At 48.2% G+C, this 18,691-nt stretch overlaps 1 protein-coding gene across 2 annotated transcripts in view; it reads right to left on the reverse strand.

The window, feature by feature from the left end:
• The window catches only part of TMEM255A (transmembrane protein 255A), a 49,660-nt gene extending 32,181 nt beyond the window's left edge, over positions 1-17,479 (reverse strand). For both annotated transcript variants that reach the window (XM_026520505.4, XM_057314073.1), the window contains exons 1-3: positions 17,216-17,479; positions 10,480-10,622; positions 1,495-1,557 (exon numbers count right to left, since the gene is read on the reverse strand). In XM_026520505.4, the coding sequence (XP_026376290.1) occupies positions 1,495-1,557; positions 10,480-10,622; positions 17,216-17,273 (264 nt within the window). In that variant the 5' untranslated portion in view covers positions 17,274-17,479. The remainder of the gene's footprint in view (positions 1-1,494; positions 1,558-10,479; positions 10,623-17,215) is intronic.
• Positions 17,480-18,691: the final 1,212 nt, after the last annotated feature.

Consider the following 18,691-nt stretch of genomic DNA (forward strand, 5'->3'; position numbering starts at 1 on the left):
AGATAACAAATTTTCCTAATAATTTGTCTTCTGTTACAAGGGAGATACTACAGGCTGATGTGGGGGAAGGTGCTTCCAGGGGCAGAGGCGGGGGCAGGTGCCATCTAAACCCACCATCTGCCCAGTCGACCCTCAGAAGGAGATGGAATCAGTCCGTTTCTTCCTTGAGATGTTTGGGGTAAAGAGGGAGAAATAGCACCGCAATAAACTGCTCTCCAGGGCAAAATCACATCAAAGTCAAGGCTACGCTAAGGTTCTCCCTCCTCAGCAGGCTAGGAGGAAACACTTCTCTCCTTCAGGAGTGGTTCAGAAGCCTCTCCCCATCAATCTCACTTCACAGCACTACAGAGAATTGGTAAATAATGGATGAACGATGTCGTGAAATTGGCATTATTAGCTATGCGATGATCAGCTCTACAATTAAAACTCGCCCGTCATTTTGAATAATGTAAGCCAAGTGCAAACACGACTGGCGGGGGGAGTCCAGGTGAAATGGAAGAAGAGCACTCTGAGTGCTCCCCTGAGGGAGCACATTGCTGGGGGAGAACACACGGTTAGAGTTCTCTGCCCCTGGAGCTCTTACGTTATCTGATAAAACTTGCTGTTAAATAGACCCCATTATCAAAGTCTAGATGCCGCAGAGGCTTGTACTGGGGGAAGCTAATCAGTCTGCCATGGGACCACTCCCCAGGCATCTTGATTTACAAACGTCTAAAACCCTAATATGTTTGCAGTTTGGGAGGTAGCAGGAAATTCCCCATTAGACGTGGAACTTTCTAAGTTTTACCTCCTGTTACCTGCTCATTCTTCCTTCGAACCTTACAAGGCACTTAGCTTTGAGGTCTGGGTAATGGAAATACTTTAGGTTGGCTTCATCCTTTTATTTTGTCTTCGGTGGGCCCCAAGTGCATTTGGTCTCTTCATCGAAGTCTCCTAGAGTGTAATACCTTAAAAGGCAGAAACCCTCTGCAAAAACTTCCCCCAAAGGTTACGCCTCAGAGAGGGAGGAGGAAAGCAAAGGGCAAGATCCAGAATGTTCTGGGGCGCCTGGGTGGCACAGCGGTTAAGCGTCTGCCTTCGGCTCAGGGCGTGATCCCGGCGTTCCGGGATCGAACCCCACATCAGGCTCCTCCGCTATGAGCCTGCTTCTTCCTCTCCCACTCCCCCTGCTTGTGTTCCCTCTCTCGCTGGCTGTCTCTATCTCTGTCGAATAAATAAATAAAATCTTTAAAAAAAAAAAAAGATCCAGAATGTTCTATCTCTTTGACTTAAGGAGATGAACTAGGGCCCTGAGGGAGCATCAGGCAAGATGGGAACAAGTCCCATACCACAGGGTCACTTTAGAACAAGTCCCCTGGAGGCTGAGGAGAAAAGGCAAAGGGGCAGTTGCTTTTGTGGCCCGACCTGGGAAACCTTAAGAAGTGTGTTACTTATCCATATAAATATTGAGCTTTTTCAGATGAAAAGTGCGATTCTATAGCGATGCAAACTTACCATCTGCCGTTTGTTCTCAACAAGGTTTGATCCGATGATTCCAAGGAATGATCCAAAGCCGAGCTGCAAAGCAACATGGCAAACACAGCGTGTGGGAAGGTGACCAGCCTGCCCACGCCATCATTCCAGCTCCTGCATATGATTCAGGGCACCCAATTAAGCCTGCTATGACACATGCGGCTGTAATGCACATACGACCTGGTCAGTGAAAGTATTTCTCCCACTGTTTGTCAATTTCTCCTTGTAGAAAGGAATCAGACCTAAAAAGAAACTCGTGCACCCCAAAACTAAAAGTAAAGGTCAACTAGAGCTTTTCAGAGCCTGCCTGTTTCAATGTCAATATCTATTACCTAGCGCGTGACTGATGAGTCAGTAAGAGACATGTAACGGTGAAAAGCACGCGTTTGAGTCTGATCTTTATCTTTTCTTTTCTTTTCTTTTTTTTTCCTTTGGAAAGGAGACTGTCTACTCTGGTGCATGGATTACAAAGTAAAGATTTGAAATAGCAATTTTTAATGCATCCGGCGCACTAATCAAACCCAGGAAGTACTTGAGAAATCAGCAAGCACCTTAACCTAGACTTGAAAAAAAAAAAACCCTATTTTTTGAAAGCCTGTATTTGTGGCTGACCCACTGCAATTTATGTTAGCACTTATTCACCTCTCCTTCCATCTCTGCTTCATTTATGGACAGAAAGCATTCATTAGAGGGTGAATAGAAATGGCCGTGTAAAACCCTGAAAAAACAATCTCCCTAAGTGGCTGGGATGATGGCTCGCTATAGCAAGTCCCACTTTCGTCTAACTTCTGCCATTAGTGGACTGAGTCGGCCAGGCTCAGCTGCACACGATCACCAACCGACGGCTGTTGGTGGGGATAAAAATGGAATAAGTAAAAAGTGGTTAGCACGGACCCATAAATCTTAACACAAGCTCGGTGATGAAGTTACAGGTCTCTCTAGCCTCACTAATGGTCCGGGTTTCCATCTGCAGCCTTACCTTGGCTAACAGGGCCACCTATTTCCATCTGAGGCTCCCAAGCCTTACAGCTGAACTTGGAAATCGAATGGACCTGAGGGCCGGGCAGGAATGTGGTGGGGCAGCGTAGGGGCACTGGGTACTTGCCTCAGAAACCCAAGAATGAAAGGGCACAAAGGGAAGGAATGAATACCAATTTCCATGGACTCACTCTGCAGGGCCGGTCAGCCCGCAACGCCTCTTGGGGAATAGAAGCTGACGTGCACAAGGGTATACCCCGCAGCACCCAGGATTCTACTGAGAACAGCCTCACTCAACAGTTGAACTCTGCCCATCTCCCGCTTGCTCTGGTTTTAAATGTAACCGAAATGTGCTGTCCGTAAAGTATACTGATTAAAACCTGGTGCTCACATCAGCCTGGCTTCCTCCCCCAGCTCTTCCGCCTTTGTCTGTAGGACCTTGAACAGACACGTTGGCCTCTCTCAACCTCAGTTTTCTGATCTGGGAAATGGGGACTCCAGCAGTGGCTAGCTCATCGGGCTTTTGTGAGCATAAACCAGGATGATACATTCAAAGAACTTAGCACAGTGCCTGGTACACAATAAGTACTCAGTAAATATTATTCTCGTGGTTATTACTATTTTTGAAGACATTTAACTTTTGAGCAGCTCTAACTTAATTTGAGCTGGAAAATCCTATCATTGTTTGCTCGATTTCATAAGAGAGCTTCATGTTTTCTCTTTCCCCTGCCTCCAATATATTCCACAGCTTCTATTTTTCAGGAAGAATTCCATGACTAGTCTGTGCTTATGGCATTCTGGACCACTCGGGGAGATTGAGAGAAAGTCAGAGGCATCTTCTTACATGGAACATAAATCCTCTGACCGAGCAGCTTATCGGTTTCCACAGATATTCACAAGATATTCACAGATATTCCAAGAGCAGTCTTGGCCTTCAGACGGGAAGCGAAAACACTCGTCATTCCTGGCACTCTCAAATAACTCCCTGATGGTCATGGCCAGAAGAGGTGGGCTGAAGCCTCGTGGAATTGACTGGAAAGACAAGGCACTCAGGACTAGAAGTCCCAGGTTAGCCAGTTACTTCATCCAGTTCCCTCCCTTTCTCTCCATTCCATTTGAATCCACTCTGGTTCATTCGGTTTTCTAATATTCACTAAGTACTTGTGTCCGATAATAAAACATGACCTCTGCCCTCCAGCAGCTCATAGTCCGGTGAAGGAGAGACAGACTGTGGGTTAAGGACTACAGGAAAGGGATAAACATAGCGCTACAGGAGAAGAGAATAATTCATTTTGTATTACATCCCTGGCCCTGCTACCTGTAAACTGTGTGACCTTGGGCTAGTCCCTTACCCACTCTGTGCGTCAGTTTCCCCATCTATACAATAGGAATCACAACGGGAATTACCACACAGGGCTGCCGTGAGGATGAAATGAGATAAAGGACATAGTGTGACTTCTACTGGGTATTGACCCCCCAAAAACAAAAACACTAATTCAAAAAGATTTATGCACCCCTACATTTATTGCAGCATGATTTAGAATAGCCAATATATGGAAGCAACCTAGGCGTCCACTGATAGACGAAAAGATAAGGAAGATGTGGTGTATATAGTACGCAATGGAATACTAAGCCACAAAAGGATGAGCTCTGGCCATTTGTGGCAACGTGGATGGACCTGCTTCTCCCTCTGCCTGCCACTCTCCCTGCTTGCGCGTGCTCTCTCTCTGTCAAATACATAAATAAATAAATAAACAAATAAAATCTTGAAAAAATGAAGTGTATGGGGGCCGCCTGGGTGGCTCAGGCGGTTAAGCGTCTGCTTCTCCCTCTCCTCCCTGCTCCTGCTCTCTCGCTATCTCTGTCTCTCTCTCTTTCCAATAAATAAAAATAAAAAAATAAAGCGTGTAGTGTGATTTGCATAAGGTAGGGTGCTCAATAAATGGTAGTTCTAAGATTTCACAGAGGGGGAGACGCTTTAACACGGAGTCAAAGATAGGTCGAGTTCACCAGGTAGGGAACTAGTATCTTTTGAGTCATGGCTGGAAGAATTCACTCACCTGGACGACAGGTTGATGAACTCACCAGTGTTGCTAAAACTACCGTACATTTGAAGAGCATTTTAATTTAAAGAAGCATGCGCGCTCTGTTTCAGTCACAGTAATGCTATGCAGTTTAATGGAGCTGATACCATGCCCGTTTGATAGACAGGAAAATGGTGGCCTAGAGAACTGTATGGACTTATCCCCACTTATGGCAAGTTATTGACAGGGCCAGGACTAGTCCAAAGGTCCCCTGACCAACAACTGGTGTTCCTTCAGCCACACTGTGCTGCATTTGTGGTATGTCAGTAGAATAGTGACCTTCATCACTGCCCCGCCCTCTCCAGGAAAGAATGTCCCTGCAAGGATGGAGTGAAAAGTCCTATTTGAGGAAGAGCTGCAAGGTTGAAAATAAAAAAGGACAAATCAACAGAATTTCCTGAAAGTGGGCAGTTGCTTCTAATCAACTGTTTCCTCTCCTGAGGCCTCAGAAAGGTAAGCTCTGTGGTCACCCCTCGAGAACTGCATGGAATCATGGGAAGTGCAGACCTTTGGACCTCCATCTTGATTCCCCATTACCTGAATAAATAACCGATTTGCTTTGTTTTGGCTGCCTTCCACTCGTTGAAGAAAAAGTCAGATCATTAGAAACCAAAGTCAGATTTAAGGGCTCTTTTTGGACTGGGCCCTGTAACTTCTGCTGATTCTCATTCACGGCTGCAGACACCCAGGACCGACGCTCAGAAGGATGGTAATTGGACATCTACTCTACAGCAGGCCCTGTGCTAGATCTGTGATGTGGAGGCCAGAAGTACGGGGTGGGGGTGGGGGGATATGATACCACGACCAATGAGACTCAGCCTCAAGAAGCTATAATTAAGTAAACTGGTCCACAATGCCTTCATAATCCTGAAATCCACAAAGCTGTTAAAACCAAAAGGCTTTTTATTTATTTATTTTTTTGGTAACTAACTGGGTGGCAAAATCTTGAACTGATGTGAGAATATTTTATAATCTTTATCCACTTTAGTTTAAAAATTCACAGTTTATTAGAGAAATACGAAGGAGCTGATTATGGGGTTTTTCTCAAGACCCCACTGGGATGTTAGATAATGTAACATATGCGCCGTATTATCTTTCTAAAATAATTTAAAAAAAAAAGAAGTCTAAATTCTCAAACACATCTGGCCCAAGGATTCAGATAAGGGATGGTGGACCTGGATAAACAAAGCCAAAGAATATGGCCCAACAGATACTGCAAAGCAGGATGGAAGTGTTTTCCAGGAACCACGAGTAGGAGAAATCTATGGGAGGGAGTTCAAAGATGGCAGATACCACTGTGGACCCCGCAGTTGGAAACGTCCCAGCCGCGTCTCTAAGTTGGGATAGAGCAGAGCATTTGGACCAACAGAGAGAGAGAACGCAAGGAGGACATTTCAGACCGGGGTGAGCAATGAAAATCACAGCAGCAAGGCAGAAAAACCCAAGTCGTGTTCAGGGCCAGGAACTGACAATTTTGGCAAAAGAGGGAGAATGGGAGACCAGGCCAAGGGCATCTTCAGTGAGCCCTGAATGACAAAGCTAAGGGGGCAACAGGGAGCCAATGAAAGTTAGAACTTCATGGCAGTAGACGTCTGATTTAGCAAATCCGGATTCCAGTCTGATCATCTTTGACATGTACTTCCTAAGGGAGGAAATTTATTTTAGAATGAGCTTATATTTTAGAAATATTTTCAACAAGAGGTGGACAAAATTTCTGCCCAATTCACAATAAACCACAAAATCCCACTATCCAGAACTCCGTATGTTTCCTTGGCAGTCGATTCTTTAATCTCAACTTGGTTGGATTTATCAAGACTCTTCACATGTGGCGCCGAAGCCACACTTGGCCTAAAGGAAGTTTCTGGACTATTGCCTCGAACAATCCCTGTTGTCTCAGTCTCCTACTATCACACGGTATCTCTGATACAATTTTTCAATTAGCTCAGACACACACCCCCACCTTGGAGAAGGGACTGAAACTCTTATTTTTTATTTTTTTTTCCTGGAAGAAAACCCAGGCTGGTATGGGCCTTAGCAGTACAACAGCTGGGGCGAGGGTGCAAGAATGAAAGGATTTCCACGCTGATCAGGTGGCCAACCCCATCTTGTGGGTTGCTGGGGAAACACATTTAAAGGCCTCATTCTCCTGGATCTAAGGGTAGAGTGTTAGAGAGAAGGAGCCGGCTCTCTCTCCTGGCCTTTTCAGCTTTATATAACCACAACCGAGCCTCTTGTTTTCTTAGGCCTCCGGTGCAGAAAGCTCACCAACAACTCTTCTGGAATGGAATACGTCTCGAACATTCGAGGATGGTAAAAATCCTAAGCCAGTTTGTCTTTCTTTATCGGTTTTCATTTTTAAAAAATTGCACAGTTCAGCGTGTACGGATTAGCACATCTTTAAAGATGCACGTATGTACGTGTGTCTTACGATGATGGTACCACGTTCTAGCTCGGAGAGGGTAGCTTATGCTCAATTATCGTGCACCTCGCTGTACAAGGGCATCTCGCTTGGCAAAATAAATATGCCCCAGAAAACTTCCACATGAATTTGAGCTGTGCAAATATAATTATATTTTAAAATGCCTGAAATCTCAATATTTAAATGGATTGTATGTATGGTAATTCTTCTTTTAGTCTAATAACTGTTCCCTAATTTGTCTGTTTTGAAATTTTAAATTCTCACATACTGTTAATACATTTAACCAGCAAATAAGTTGGAGAGAACAGGAAGGAAGTTTAGGATGATTCTGGTTTGTTTGTTTGTTTGTTTGTTTGTTTGTTTTGGAGTTAACCCCAAAACAGCAGAGTTCCAAGTAGCCTGAAAATTTTCACATTTCTATACAAAGATCCTTTCTATTCCAAGTGACCAGTCTGCCAGTGTGGAATCTTAAAATGCCACACTCTGTTCACTTCTGGTTTTATCGCCGAGCATATTTTACTTCTTGGGTTTTAGTTCTCCAGGTGGTTGCTGGTTGACTTGAATTAGGTTCTCCTGGGGTTATTTATTAAAATGCAGATTCAATTCGTATTACTTTTTCAATCGGAAGTTAGCTCATCACAAGGAAACTCAGGTTCCTGGGCCCTCCCTGAACTTGCTGGATCAGAATCTCTGGGCGGGTAGGGAGCTGAGGTCTGCATTTCCCCAGCTTCACCAGGTCATTCTTATTCACACCAAGGTGGGGAAGCCGTTGGCTTAGAGTTTATAGAGTATCTACCTCTCTAATGACCGAACGATTCAATTAGCGAAAGCACCCCATTCCCGGATAAATCTGGATTTCTCAGGTCTGGCGCGTTACTGTATTTGTTACAACGCGATCTGATCTCTAAACCCAAATGCATTTTTCCGCTTTTCAATCTGCAATCATCCCCATTCGCTTTAGATAGTTAAAACCCATTTTAAAGAAGCAATCTACAGGAACTCCAAGAGCACGTTTTTGAAGGTTAAACCATGGGGCACACTGTCCTTCAGAGATGGCTCTCATCTTCACATTTTCATCTTAGCGTTTAGTGAGACACACACAGACACATGCCCCCACTGCTTCAACTTCCTGGCCAGCTGAACATCAGGTACCCGAATAACAATCACATGCCCCCCATCCTTTGTTAATGTATTCCAACCTAGTCACCCACGGGGCCCCTATTCTGCAGAGAAGGTCCACAGCCACCATTCTAGAAGAGGAGTTCCTCGTCTTAAACGACATGGAAAATACCTTTTCCTCACCCATGGAGAGTCTGAATCTTGGCTTGAGCCCTTGCTCCTTCGTCAGAAATACTTTACCAACTGCAGCTACCTGAAGCACGCAGTCAGACAGACCCTATAAATTGCCTTTCCAAGCCACCAAAGTGCAATCTTACCTCCCCTTTCCTCCTCACCAACCCCCCCTTGCTTGTGTTTAAAAATAAAACCCAATTCTGCTGACAACTGGTTTTCTTGCCTCACCACAGGAAGTGGACTGGGTGAGTTCTTGCGTCACATGCTTAACTGAGGGCCACTAACGCTGTCTGTGGGACACCTGCTGTTGGCTGGAGGGAGCCCCGCCGGGGAGCCAGGCAAGAACTTCCTGGGCAGCCTGCAGCTCCTGGGAGGTGGGAGTCTGGCTAGCCAGGGCTGTTGAGGAGGCTGACTGTGGAGCCCGGGCCTAGGCAACCCGCGTCAGGCTTGGTCACTCACAGGCCGGCTTGTCAAACGCAACCATCTTTAATCCTTTCCTCTCCCTTGACTTCTCTCTCCAACCCCACGTCTCCAAAAAAACAAACGAACAAACAAACCAACAACACAAATACATCTGACCTCTTTGCTATATCAAAAAAAAAAAAAAAAAAAAGAATCGTCCTAAACTTCCTTCCTGCTCCCTACCGTGACTTACAAAGTATAATTGGGAAATCATACGATTGATAGTGAAAGATGATCCAATCTCTCGAGTTAGGCTTTTGGGTTCAACAGCAGTGTGTGTAGATTCGAGCGAGGTTCATGTTTGTTTTTGTTTTTCTTTTTCCCAGATTTATTGAGGTATAAATGGCAAATAAAATGGTATGTGTTTAAAGTATACAACACTACGATTGGATATAAAGTGAGGTTTTGTATGTTAAGAGTTCGGTGGTTTCCAGAGTGGATTGCATGCGCCCTGGGGATGAATGGCTAAAACAAACCACTGATCTAGGAAAGAAACTATCCGAACTCTTGTTTCCTATTTATTGTTTATCTAAAATAGTAGGAAAGAAATTAAGCATTGCAAATATTCAATAAACAGACTGTCACTAGCGCCCTCCCTCCGTGTGAGATGACAAGGTGGGCTGTCTAGCGGAGACGAAAGCAAGACCCAAGCCGCAACCGGTTGATGTTGATGGCGGGGCATTTCATGTGTGATCTAGTTAAACTACACCAGTCCCTACAAAATGGGCAAGGGCTTTGGAAAGCCTCCTGGCGAGAAACTGCAAATTGAAGATTACCCGAATCATGTAAGCAGAAGCGAGCCACAAGAAAATGGCAGAGTTGACGTGTCTCCCAGGATGAGCTTTTTGTTGGCTACACTGTGGGATCAACACTCAAAAACAATGATGCCACCTTGCATGGTGACAGATGGCAGCTACGCTTGTGGTGAGCGCAGCACAATGTAGAGACGTTGAATCACTATGTTGTGCACCTGAAAGTAACACTGTCAACTATACTCAGATTTTAAAAAAATCTTTCAATGATGCCAATGATAATTTAATCATATCTGATAAGTCAGCCCAAAACATTCAAAATTATCTAGTGGGCTATTTCAAACAAGGATTTATAGCCACTAGCTTTCATGACAGACTTCGTGTGAAGCGCCTTTCATTCTTTGAAATTTTAGTGTTAGTATGAAAGTATTAAAAATTATTGTTTTTAATCTAATCTTCGAACTTCCATTTTTGTCTGTTTTATGAACATGCATAAAACTTAAAAATGAATACACACATTCTGAAAGTAAATATCCCACATATCTTTCCTGACAGGATCACTTTGGAGATCAGTGCTGTTGGTCACAGAGCGTCAGGCTGTCCTCAGATTTCAGGGAAGACCAGGTGACCCCTATTATATATAGGAAAGCAGATGCCCCCAGAGAAAAGGACTTCAGCCTAAGGCTAACACTGCTAGTTAGTAACGTCTCCTAGACCAGAAAACCAAAGTCCTGAAGAAGGAGGTGACAAGCTCAGGATCACACTGCTAATTAGGGACAGAGCCCGGATTCTTCTGATTCTCAGTCCAGTGCTCTTCTTAATGGGCCCAGAGTTGACTCTCTAAATACATATAGGGAAACATCAAGGAGGAAAAGTGAGCAAACACTAGAAACTCGAGCAGAACTGGAAACCATCAGAGTAGAACCTGAAAGACGTAGCCAGAAAGCCACCGAGACCTACCTATGCCTTTTATACTTACAATAACTCCGGGGTAATAACCTCCGACAGTCACATTCTGGGTCCTGGTGGTGGCGGCAAGGCCCACCGTGAGAATCAACACGGACACAATGAGCAAAGTCACCGTGACATAGATGGAGTTTCGTTTCCTTCGATTGAAGGCTCCTGAAAGCACACAGAGAAACTGAAATTGCTCATTTCGGCCGGAGAAGGAATGTACTTAAAGGAAAAATCATTAGGAAGGTCTTCCTTTCCTACTCCAACTGGTAGTTGGGGTTATCTCTGGGGAGTGGAATTACAGAGAAGGGGTGGGGCTTCATTTTTTTGCCGTCATCAGGTGCCACGTTTACAATTAAAAAAACCATATTTCCAGTTTGAAAATGAACAACAGAAGAAATCTTACCAGTTGCATAAAAACAAAACAAAAGCAAATTTTTGTGCTTTCGGCATTCTAGAAAAGATGTGTCATACCCACTTAGTAGAGTGGTTTTTTTTTTTAGGCCAAATTATAAGGCATATGATAAATGGGAAGTGTGCCTGTGGAGGCATTAAATGAAAATATTTTAAAGCCAATATGCGACCGAGAGGGTTTTTTTCATAAGCTGGAGATAGGAAATTTCATTTTCAGTGTAAATATCACAACCAAGCCAGGTACTGGGATTTTTTTTTTCATTTATTTCTGACATTTGCCACCTCATATATAAACTTTAAAATGGTGTGTTGGCAAGATCTGTCACATAACAAATGTGTGTAATAAAGTAAGTGTTTGGAGGCCATTAGTCCACAAAGATATGTATCGGGGGAGGTAGATGGGGAAGATTATAACTTACACACATTTAGGCTTATGTGAGGGTGACATAAATATAAACGACAAGAAACCCGCTCTCCTACTCAGTGCTTATCAGACATGATAGCGCAAACCAATATTTTTTTCGAAAACAGGCTTATTAAGTCAGATAGAAAAATGGTATCTAGACTCGCTTTTGAATTTAATCTTTTTTTTTCAAAGAAATCCAGCACCGCTCCACACTCCGCCTGCGTTTCTCTGGCCTGGGGAAGGGGCTCTCAGCAGGAAATACCAGGCATGAGTTCCCACCTAGGAGTTCTGTAAACAGAAGCAAACGGGGGGCGTGGTAGGAGAGTCCATTCTCTAGTGAGAAGGATGAAGCAGCGGGGAGCCTTATGATGGGGTCTCCCACCCAGACGGCTTGAGTGGCATTTATGGGCCTAAAGAGGCCACTAGAATCTGCTCCCAGGACCCCATCATTCTGAGAGGCCTCACTGCAGCCTCAAGGCAGCAGCCGCCTTTGAAGCCGCCCAGACTGCACCACTGGGAGGGAGGGGAGAGGGGATGAAGGAAGGGGGAGGGAGGCGAGACAGCCAGCGAGAGCCAGAGGCCAGGTGGGGGGAGAGAAGGGCTGTGGCGGGCCGTGCAGCCCCCAGCCGATCTGCCCTCCTGGTGTGGACGCAAAGGGCCAGGAGTCCCACCCTGGGTTCGCTCCACCACCCATCTCGTCTTCCCCAGTGCGGGCCCTGCCGAGGGCTCCAAGGGAGGTGGGAGGGGCTGGCGGTCTCCCCTGACGTCAGCCTGGAAAGTGAGGGACATGACTCATCAGGGTCATTTCTAATGCGATCCCGTTCTGAGACTACTTCACATTGAAATGTACAGTGGCTGGAGCGTTTATAGGCACCCACAGACTAAAGCGCCAGACCTCGCCCTGGGAGCAGAGGTAGGGAAAGTTGGGAGATGAGTCTCCTCTCCAGTGGGGCCTGAGTCCAGCCTCCACGGGGAAGAGCATAAAGGACCACTAGCGACACCTGTGACATCAGGGCCCTTCGAGAGAGATGGCTATTTGGGATGCAGATGGCAGGCTGACTAGTGGAAACACCCGGAGCAGGGCTGAGAGAGGGGGCCTGGAGGAGTGGGGGTGGGGAGAGGGGGGCCAGGATTTATTTCCTGTTCACCTGAAGGTTAGTGGGCCCTACGTGAGTGTCTAAACCAGGGTCCCTGAGTCTATTGGATGACGGATGCTTCTCAGTGAACCTGCGAGTTGTTTCCACAGAGGGGCTCTAACCTAAACCTACCAGCATCGCCTCCCATTCCACCTGCCTTCTCCTCTGTCACTCACCCCATCTTAGCCCTCCCCTGCCTCGAACTAGCAAAAGACAGTGAGGGAACATCTGGAGACACCAAGGGTATCTTTGTGACACCGAAAGTGGCTCAACACCTCACCCAGAAAACATATCAACTTTAGAGACTAAATCGGGGGAGTGTGTGTATGGTCTTTTTAATTTTTTTCGGTATCACTCGCCTGCTCTTTCCCTGCCAAGTGGCTTTAAATCCTATTCACAGCTCTTGGGTCTCCTTTGCAAATATCACTCTAAGCTCTTACAAGCACAGGAGCCAGGTCAGAGAAGTGACTCAGCAAACCACATGGTGTCATTTGAAAATCTATTTTTTTTCCCCCTGCTTTAGAACCGGAGTTGAAAATCCAGTCAGTTGAGAAACCTGGGCAAAGATCCCACAGATTTACAGGGGCCTTGCCTCTAGATAGGATTTACTTTGAAAATTCCTAAGAAAACTCTCTCATCACAAGTTGAATATCTATTCTCTGTCCCCTTCACACCCTCCCCCAAGTCACCCCCTACTTTACACTATAAGGACTGTAATTGTGTAAGATGAGATTATTTCTAGTTGCACCTGGGAAGTTGACCATCATAAGGAACCCTGGGGCAAATGCTTTTAAAATGTGCAGAATCACCTCTCCATTTACCTTTAGTGTCAATTGGACTTACAAGTCACATCTACTTGGAGCGAGACACACCCGTTCTCTGAATGTGTGGTCCGGGCTACTAAGAGGTAGCTCATGGTGTCTGTTTAGGACATTTTCCCGTGCTTGTTTCATTTTAGAAGGAAGCCCTATGCTTCTTACGGCACAATTTGGGGCCTGCCTTAGATGTTCCCACGAACGCAGGAACATCTGACTCCGATTTTGTTTAGTCAACCTTTCGAAAACCTCCGTCCGATACCGTGAGGCGCCGAAATAAAGCAGGAGGTACTTGAAAACAGTGCCTATCACGGTGTTTGATACCCAGAGAGCAGTCAATACTTGTTGAATAAACAAGAGGCAACATATCAGAATTGCTTCCCTTCTAATCAAAAAGGGGTGGGGGGAATCGTATGAATAAATATAAGCTGTGTTGGTAGAACTGATTTTTTAAAATAGGGCACACCTGAGGGGTCCCCAGAACTAAAAGCCTTCTGGTCAACTGCTACCACACAACCCCAGCGTCTCTCACTGGCCTGTCTACTTGGCGCCCAGTATATTTCTGTTGAAACAACCACCACCACCCCTGCAACCAACAGCAGTGGGAGAGTCTGAAATCCCGTCATTGGCATCGCCTGCCCCCCTTCCACCCCCAGCAGCCTCCCTGCAGAGCTACCGCAGCCCTCCCTCTCTGCAGTGCCCCACCTCCACCCCAGATTCCTGACGACCCGGCTGCTCAGCTCTAGAAGTGCCCAAGTATTTGCTGTCTGCACCCTTCTAGATACAGCCTGGTCCCCGCCCCCGTCAGAGCCCCCACCTGCACTGCGGTCTTCTGAGTCCCTCCCTTCCTCTAAAACCTGCTCAAAACTCACTTCCTCCAAAAGTTTTTCTTACCAAGCCTACTGTACTCGAATCGCTCGGTATTTCATGTCTCAGAGTTCCTATACATCTTACTCGATACACATATTCATTGTAACTGCTACGATTACCGTTGTAATTGTGGATCTGGTACACAAGCCATATGATAAATCCAGTTCCAAGATGATGTAGCTGACAGGAACGAAGGTGTGGGTTGCCAGAAGGTGGGAAGATTGTCTCTGCTTACTCATGTTTTACCTCGTGCATGTTCTTGATTACCCCCTTGATTACAGGGTGTGTAATCACTATCAGAGCGCAGCCAGGACAGAGGCCCAGTAGCCTGTCCTGTACACTAAGTTGTAGATGACTGGCTAATTGGGGGGGGGGGGTCATCTTCTGAACCAATTAGGGTTTGCTTACCTGAGTCAGCTTTGCCACTCAGGGAGGGTTCCCGGGAAGTCCCAGCTTTGCAAATCGGTGGAAACAGGTGGCTGCCCACATAAGAGCCTCGAGGCTCTGCCAATCTCCCAAACATTTCCTTAAAGGTGCTACTATCCCGCCGCCCCCCCGCCCCTCCTCCTTTTCGCAGTTCTTTATCCAGACACGTCCAAGGCCACTGGTGAATTACAAATAGGTTATTTGGGAGGGAAGGAGAGCCCCGCTGTAGTAGAGGTGCCTCAGCGCCTGGGGGCGGTGTTGCCAAAAGGGAGAAGGGGGTTGCTGGGAGGGGGACGTAGGGGCGCTGGTCAAATGACCACCCTCATATTGCCAAGCGCCCGCTCCGCCCCGACCCTTGTTCTAACCGTTCATCCCCAGGCAGCCGGCAAACGTAGCGTGCAGGCACCTTGGTGCAGTGTGTGTCTGTGTGTTTTACGTTGTATTGTTTGGGTTGCGGTTGTGTCTTGCCTGTAGGGGGAATCCCCTCAGAAATGCTGCCCCTTGGGGGCTGAAACACTACCTCCCCTCCCCTCCCCCGCCACGCAAGGTGGCGTTGCCAGCGCTGAGTTAAGTGGGAGTAGCTCCTAAATAGCCTAGACGCTGATTCAGGCCTGGGTTGTGCGGGACCCGAGCCAGGGAACTCCGGGGAGACTCCCCTGTCCAAACTGTGGAAACCCAGGGTTACCGCTCGACTCAGGAATTTGCTAGTGCCCTCGGTCTGCGGACTTTACAAAGCGGGACGCGTGGAGCAGGCTCGCGCATCTGTAAGGGCTCTATGATTCTTTTCCCGCAGTGTCGAGTCTGGGCTGGGCGAAGCCCACTCAGCTTCTTGTTGCGCAGATCTTTCGAGAAACGCAAGATTGGCCGAGGGCCCCTGGGAGCCCAAGAAACAACTCTCTTCATCTTGTTCCCCAACCCACAGAGCCATGTGCCAAGTAGCAACATTTAAAGCCCTGGCCCCCTAACCCGCCCACTCCGCCACAGGCAGACGGGCCGGCGCGGGAGGCCGGCTTTGCAGGTGGTTGTGGCCCGCTGCGGGAATGCGCGCTGCGGGCCCTCGCACTCTTCCACCCAGCCCTCCCTGGCGCAACAGTCTGGCGTCGGGGAGCCAGGGGCTGCGCTGGCGCCACAGCTGGCCAAGGTGAGGAGTGCATCTGTGTTCATGGTGCGCGCGCGTGCGTGCGTGTGTGTTTGTGTGTGGGGGGGGGTGCGCGCGCTTGTATTAGACAACTGGGGGGAGTCTGGTACTGCTGGGTTCTGGATTCGGACCCAAGTCCTTGGCCTCATTTGGACCACGTTGCAAATAACTACAGCCTTAGAAATAAAAAAGAGCAAATTCTTATACTGAATAGGCAAAACCATTGAAAATACGGATCTTCCCACCATCTAGGAGATGACACTTTCTGGAGAAAGGCCCCTCCGGTGAACGAATTCTGTTGAAACCCAGTCTTATGCAGGCTGTAGGGAGCTCACATAGGGGGTTCAACCCTCTCCCCGCCCCCTCCTCTTGAGATGTTCCCGCAAATTCATCGGAGACCTAAGCAGATTGGATGGCAGGAATTCGGGACGGAGGAAATTTGCAGAATGTAAAGTATGCTGGCAAGAGATAATTCGATTTGGTTAGAGTGTATCCGAGGCGAATTTTAAGATTAGGTGGGATCATGGTTTGCCAATCCCCTCCCGCTCTCCTGGGCTCCAAATTAATTTCTCCGCCCAGTGAAATCATAGGGCTTGGGAAGGTGCCTAACAGCTGAGGGGGACTGGGTTTGTGTTTTGTTTCTAACTACCAAAACGCAGCTTCGAGGGGCAGCCAAGTTGGTGCCTAGAGGTAGCTGTCCCCCAGATGTGATGAGGAAAAGTGTTGAACCAAATCAGGCTAGTGGGTCTCCCCCCCATTCCACCCCGAGAGAGAAAGCGCGACTTCAGAAGATGCGGGGGCTCGCGCTCGCTCTTTCTTTCTCGCGCTCTCACTCGTCCCCCCCCCATACACCTTTTTTTTTTCACACTCACGCACATTCCGTGCATTTGGAGCAGAGTAGGAATCAAATTCAAGGAATGTTGATCCTGCTGCTGCAGACGGCAGGGCTGGGCTGTCTTGAGTGATTCCTTAGGAATTCCCCTCCCGCCAACCCCCCTCCTTTCTTCTCCCCCCCTGCCCATCCCCCAGGGTTGCGCAAACCCCCCCATCAGCGAGGTGCAAGTCTGCCCCCCCCACTGCAGCTCTGAATTTCTGGGCACCTTCGACAGAGTTGGGAGAGGACGAGGACTCTGCTTCTCCTAATTGTCGTTAGTCGTGAGCTCTTAGAAGTGACGGGGACTTTGCAAAGAGGGAGCGTCGAATGGAAAGCGAAGGCGCAGGTTGCAGGGAAGTGTTTTGATTCCCAGACAGCTGGAATTTACCACCGGCTGCAAGTCTGTCTGCACACGCACACAAACACGCACACACCCGCACTCCGGGGCAGGGACACTCCGACGCAAGCTTGGCTCTCCCATCCCCGCGCGTCGCCCCCGCCCCCGCCGGGCCGCTCCCCTGGGGCTCTGGTCGGCGACCCAGACGCTGGGGCGCGCGGACCCCCCCTACCTAGCCCCGCTTCCCGCTTCCCGGCTCCCGGGTCTGCCGGGGCGCTCGTAGTCCAGAGGGCAGCGCACTCACCCCTAGCCGCCGCCGCCCCTAGGAAGGGCGGCTGGACTTACCCATGGAATCGGGCAGGGACATGTCGCTGGACCGCTGCTGAGTCAGGGACTGATGCATAGTGAAAGCTGCCCTGTGGCCCCGGCCCCCGAAGCAGCTTCACGCACCCCCGGCTCAGGGCGCCCCGCAGGGCATCCTACTCCGCGGCTGCCGCTCCCCGTCCCTCCGAGAGCTGAGAGAGACTGCCTCTGGTTGCGAGCTGCAGCCCAAGTGCCGCCTCCCCCTCCCTTCCCCTCTTCTCCCTCCCTCCTCTTCTGCCTCCCTCTGCTCGGGGAGGCAGCAGCATTGGCGGTCCGAGCAGCGGCGTGCGCTTGCGCAAGACCCCCCCTCCCTCCCCCTCGGCCCCCCCATCCTAGTTATCCACCTCCCAGCCTCCCAAGCCAGACAGGGAGCCGTTTTAGCCCCTTGGGGCCAGGGCTGCGCAGAGAAAGAGGGGGGAAGCTACAGCCTGGGGCCAATCAGCCTTCTCTGTAGTTTGGAGAGAGGGTCTTGGGCAAGCATCCTGTTCTAGGATTTATAATTGGGGAGGGGACAGAGTCAGAGGTTCAGAGCTGATGAATACACACACACACACACACACACACACACACACACGAACGCGCACTCGGGGACACACACACACACACACACACACATTTGTGCAGGTTTGGTCTTAGTGCTTCCAGAATGACATAATGGAGCTGGAGATGATCCAGAGAAGGGCCACTCTATAATCAAGGGGTGGGGGAGGGTAGAGGGGGCTGCCATATGAAGATAGATTAAACAAACGCAGACTCTTTAGTCTAGAAAGATGAAGGCTGGGAAGGGATGTGACCAGAGTGTATAAAATTATGCAGAGAGGGAGAGAGGGAACACAGCCTTATTCACCAGATCTGAGAATTCTAGAACCAACAGCCCCCTAAGAGCTAGGAGATTCAGCTAAAGCAAATGCGACTATGCATCAGCACCACCCCAGTTTGTGCTTTGGTCAAGATGCTTTTACGTCAAGGATCTCATTTTCTCATCACAACAGCCATGCAAGGCAGGAAGAGGAAGTACCATCATCCCATTTTACAGATGAAGAAACTGAATCTAAGTGAAGGCACGGAAATTTCCTGTAGCTGCTCAGCCAGTAAATGACAGAGGTGGGATTTGAACCTAGATCTGTTGGACTCCCAGGTCAGTGCTCTTGCTGCTATGGCAACTGAAAAGAGATATCACTCTATATGGCATATTGAAAACCTAAGGAATTCGTTAGCCCCAAGAGGTACAAAAGGATGAAAACACAGGTAACTTTGGAAAGAATGAAATCGCCCTGGCCACCAGAATCCACTGTGAATTGCTAGGGGAAACTGAGGGTGAAGGGGAAATGTCCTTGATCTTGGAGGACAGCAAAGTCCCTCCCAACCGATCCTACCAGACCCCATTAGGCTATTGGGCTGGAATCACTACATTGTCAGCCCACAGGGTGGTTTTGAGTCCTCAAAACAGCAGCAGAA

The sequence above is a fragment of the Ursus arctos genome, chromosome X (assembly GCF_023065955.2).
Source record: "Ursus arctos isolate Adak ecotype North America chromosome X, UrsArc2.0, whole genome shotgun sequence".
Lineage (NCBI taxonomy): Eukaryota > Metazoa > Chordata > Mammalia > Carnivora > Ursidae > Ursus > Ursus arctos.